At 32.6% G+C, this 4,756-nt stretch overlaps 1 protein-coding gene and 1 long non-coding RNA gene across 3 annotated transcripts in view; one reads left to right on the top strand and one right to left on the bottom strand.

Moving 5' to 3' along the window:
• The window catches only part of LOC102673293 (phosphatidylcholine:ceramide cholinephosphotransferase 2-like), a 15,980-nt gene that overhangs the window by 2,808 nt on the left and 8,416 nt on the right, over positions 1 to 4,756 (bottom strand). For both annotated transcript variants that reach the window (XR_004150646.1, XM_006616577.2), the window contains exons 2-5: positions 4,062 to 4,438; positions 986 to 1,196; positions 436 to 710; positions 131 to 306 (exon numbers count right to left, since the gene is read on the bottom strand). Coding sequence is in view for 1 of the 2 variants with exons in the window: in XM_006616577.2 (XP_006616640.1) it covers positions 131 to 306; positions 436 to 710; positions 986 to 1,196; positions 4,062 to 4,438 (1,039 nt within the window). In the remaining variant the exon portion in view is untranslated. The remainder of the gene's footprint in view (positions 1 to 130; positions 307 to 435; positions 711 to 985; positions 1,197 to 4,061; positions 4,439 to 4,756) is intronic.
• LOC102673205 overlaps positions 4,353 to 4,756 on the top strand; it is a 2,741-nt gene continuing 2,337 nt past the window's right edge. Inside the window, exon 1 of the long non-coding RNA XR_421918.2 lies at positions 4,353 to 4,666. This is a non-coding gene — a long non-coding RNA (uncharacterized LOC102673205). The remainder of the gene's footprint in view (positions 4,667 to 4,756) is intronic.

Raw genomic sequence — 4,756 nt, 5'->3', positions numbered from 1 at the left:
ATATATATATATATTATTTTTCCCCCCTCATTATTTATATTTTTATAATATCAGTATTATAATTTTATATAATATCAATTTTTCACATTTCACAGACAAAGCATTAATAAAAAAAAAAAGTTCAACTTACCTTAAGATGTGAATTATTAGCTAACGTATGATAGATATACCATAAGCGTGTAGTTACATAGTATGCTATAAAGACATCTACGGTATAATGTCCATGAGCTACCAAGACCATAATTACCCCAATAAGAACAATAATGCCCGCTAGCCAATGTATTGGTTGACATCTTCTCGGAGAATCTATATTTTTAAATATTCATTTTCTTTTAATCGTTCGATTTTTTACATGCAAATAAATAACATATTACGAATTTACATTTCTATACTATTCTAACTAGTATATATATATATCATAGAAAAAATACTTACATTCTTTGATAATCAGGTAACTAAGTACAAGCACGACTGTATGACCGCTGTAAATGTAATCTCCACAATAAGTATGCTTGCCGTTTATAGACAAGCCAAAGCCAGAAATGAGTTGCAAAACCCTTTTTGTAACGAGTAAAGGACTGGTATTGTTTGCTTTTGGGCTGCAGTAATACGTTTTACTGGCAACAGGCAGTACTGTCACGTACATCGTGATACTTCTCATCAAGTACAGCAATCCCATCAAGAGAAATATTCGTCTAACAACGATAAACCTAAAAAAACCAACATATTTTGTAAAATAATAAGTAGACACAAACATTACCTACAATAATGACCAAAAATTCTATCTCGTTAGCTCAAATTTGATGATTTAAGAATTTGAAGAAGTGGCAAAACGACTGCCTTGCAATTTTTTTTACGCTGTATTAATACTAATGTTACTTGTTTTTTTACATCTGATCCAAACCTGTCGAGCAAAAATTTCAATTTTTATATATATATATATATATATATAAAAATTTTTCGATATTCGATATATAATACGTACCTATGTTTATGAAAAATAATAAAAACCATCGCTGAATTGGACAATATCATAATCAAAACTTCCGACACGTTAAGGGCCCAATCCTGAGCGGCAATATTGTCTAACACTACATCCGGGAGCGGTCCGTATGTATTTCGATCCGGAACCCGTTCGTGCACCATTGCGAGGGACGCGGTGGTTAATATGAAGTTCACGACCATGAATAGAAATGCTGCAACATAAATCACATCTTCAGTATCGGAACAAAAGATCCAAATATTTAAATAAAGACAAATTCATAAAAAAATTCTTATCGTCTTAGAAATAGATTATTCTTTATTTTAAATATTTATGATATTTTTTGTACGTTTCTTAATTAGAATTCGTTAAACTTGCCCTAAAAACAGATATTATATAAGAGATCAAAATTATATTTAAAAATAAATACATTGATAATCAAGATATATTTAAATTATTTTTTAAAAAATAATTTTTTTAATTAAAATAAGTTTCTTTATTTCTAAAAATAATTCTTTGAATCTTAATCCTATTATTGATCGTTCACAATTACCCACGATTATTTAATTTAATTAAACAATTCATTTAATTTAATTAAAATTCGAGGAAATCGTACAATGTATCATTTATTTTCCTTCAAACAATGGCAGCTAACATGCATCAATCGGCTGAAAATAAACTAGTGATTCAAGCATGCGGGTCACCGCAGTTTAGTCAAATATCGCGCGTGCACGATAGAATACAGAGGTAACAGTCATCGTGGTGCATTTTATAGTCTTCTCTTATAGTCGGTGAACATAGAAACGGAGTTAGTACTCCACTTTGCACGGCTATGCTTCCTTTGTTCCGAAATTTCTAACAACTCGGTCTCTCCTCTTGTTTTTCTTTCTCTCTTGCTCGTTCGCGCTTTCCTTCTCTGTTTGCCGCTTTTTTTTACAGAATATTCCCTTTCGCTTTGATACACAATGCACAACAATATATATTTCAAAAGTAAAACGCATATACCAGCGAGCGCCTATCTACCAGATGTACGATACGTACTAAATGAGTCAAACGAAGTTTGAAATAAATAAATTTTATATCTTTTTGTTGTTAATTTCGATTCATTATGTCAATTTATTTATGAATTCATTATGTATTTAATAGCATATACTTTTTTGCGTTTATTTTTCTTTTCTTAAATGAGTAAAATAAATAAGTTCAACGTTCTTATATAAGAGAACATTATGGTAATTTAAAAGTGAGAAATTATTATTTGTTTATTAAAGATTTCCGCATTAATGAATGCGGATGAATCATCTGACAAATAATATTCTCTTTACTTTAAATTTAACGTCATTAAAATTTATTAATCATAAAAATATATATTTTAGACTTTCATATATTCTCTCTTTTCTTTCTCTCGTTCTCTTAAAAAATTAATTAATTACAATCCATCGCCATTTATCTTGAGACACTCTATATATATTAAGCTGCAACATAAAAGCTGCTACCACGATAATATACATTCTCAGGAAATGGCATCATGCCAAAATTCAATTGTTCTGGCTTTCAACCAACAAGAGAAAAACTTTTCCACCTTCAAACCTGTTCATATATCCGCAAACATTCATAGAACAATTTCATTTTTTTTTTAATCCTCCGAGTCTAAGAATATAACAACAAAAGAACGGATTAATATATTCATTCATTAACATATCAAGTGACGCATTAAAATATGTATTTCAATTGTCATTAATCAAATTAAACAAAAACTTTTCCCACCTATAATACATTGATTGAATTATCATTGAATAATTGAATAAAATTTTGTTTCTAAAATTCTACGCAGAAACTTAATGCAATGAATGTAAGATTACAACATGACGTTTATATCTTATCTTGTAAAAAAAACAAAAAAGGCAAATTATTATTTAAGTTGCTGATAACAACTGAAATGAAACACGTTTACAAGAGCGGAGAACTTTGTCACGCAACAATCTAGTTTTGAAACAGAATCAACTTTAACGGGTGTTGTCAGTAATCCGATTTTAATGAGTCCATCATTTTGGATTTATCGTTCAAGAACACATCAAGCATCTCTGTATTAGATCAGCCAGATCTGCATCGAAATACCAGGCCACGTAGCGACCTCGATCTCGATTTCGATGGACATCCCCCGTTCGTGTGAATGAAACGCTTGTACGAGAGAAGCTTGGCCCTAAAAAGATCAACGAAGTTACACGAGGAATATATCTCCTTTTTTTCGTGTTATCATTGTATCTTGTTTGTAAATTCTTATCTCATGATTCTTTTTCAAATTAATAACAACATATCTAATCAAAATTTCGTCTAACAGGGATTCAATATCGTGATGAATTCAAACGTAAGTCACACACAGCACTTTTTTTTCTTTCATTTCTATATAATAGTCTTTTGTATAAAGTAATCTTCAAATTCAATCTCTCGAAGTTAATAGTAATAATCTTTGATAACTTTGCGATCATTATAAAGAAGATATAACAATATAATAATTAACGATAAACTCCTTAGAACAAAAAGCGTTTTTTTCCTTTTTTCTTGAAATAATTATTGTAAGAAATTTTTTGAAGATTTAATACGTTCAACACAAGAATAAGATAATAAGTCAGAAAAGTGTCATACTATAAATCCTACGAGACTTCTTACCAACATTGTTATAGAACGCGTATTATATGACGTCAGACTTTAATAATCAAATTTCTTTTTTTTTTTTTTGAAAGAAAATTAACATACCCGATGACGTCTGACTCATCTATAGACAAATGATGAGGATTACTTCGCTGGTTAGACGCGGGTGATATAACGACGTGGGTGTAGAGTGGGAGTGCGAATAATGTGACGTCATTATTCCCTCGAGAGGGAATTTCTGTTGGCGTGATATATATTCAATTGGCAGTCAGTTTGTTCGCCCTTTTACTACTGCTAGCGTAAAACGTGACGTCAGACGATCTACGTAACCACCATTTCCTCCTCCTCCTCCAAGTGGCAAATTGTGCACAAACAATCAGCTCAAATCTGATGGAAAATTCATATATCAATACGAAGAAAGAATTCTTACCAAGGAACGTTTTCCATTTCTCTTTAGGAAAACGAGGTTCTTCTCGAAGTGGTGCAGGTATGTCGAGTTTAACGACACCGTTCCCGGAGCCATTTGGTATGCCAGGGTGCCGGCCAAGACTGTCGATCTTCTCGTCTTCGTCGTCCACGTAATAGTCGGAGCCGGATGCCACGCCGGACCACTTATCCTTGCCCTTGGTCGGTGCACCAGGTAATAACGGCTGCCGTTGATAAACGTCGCTCGACTGTGCCATACCGTTGCTACTTCCATCAACCGCCGCCTCGACGTCCCTCTCGTGGCCCTCTCCGGCGCCCAATGGTCGATCGAAGCTTCCGTAATCACTATGCAGACTCGTGACCTTGGGGTCCAATACCATCCTGCGAACAGAAGACGCAACTATTATCGCAATTGCTCGTCGCACCGCATGTCGGATAAGTCGAACAACAGTCCCGAGAAGTTGAAAAATTTCGTGAATATTTTTTATTTGAAAATATATATATATATTTATATTTATATTGGGTGGCTTTAGGTAGAAAAAAAATAAGTTTTTTTAATTTCTTTTCAACGAGTTCTAAGATGAAAGATAATAGCGGTGAACGAAAATGGTATGGAATTTTCTGAGCAACGATTAGATTATATAAGACCGTGAACGATTAAGTACCATTGAATTGATAGGAAGGAGATCGTAAAATTGT

The sequence above is a fragment of the Apis dorsata genome, unplaced genomic scaffold (assembly GCF_000469605.1).
Source record: "Apis dorsata unplaced genomic scaffold, Apis dorsata 1.3 scaffold_267, whole genome shotgun sequence".
NCBI classification, from domain to species: Eukaryota; Metazoa; Arthropoda; class Insecta; order Hymenoptera; family Apidae; genus Apis; species Apis dorsata.
Note: the sequence above shows the minus strand (reverse complement) of the source record. Positions and strands in the feature narration are given on the sequence as shown.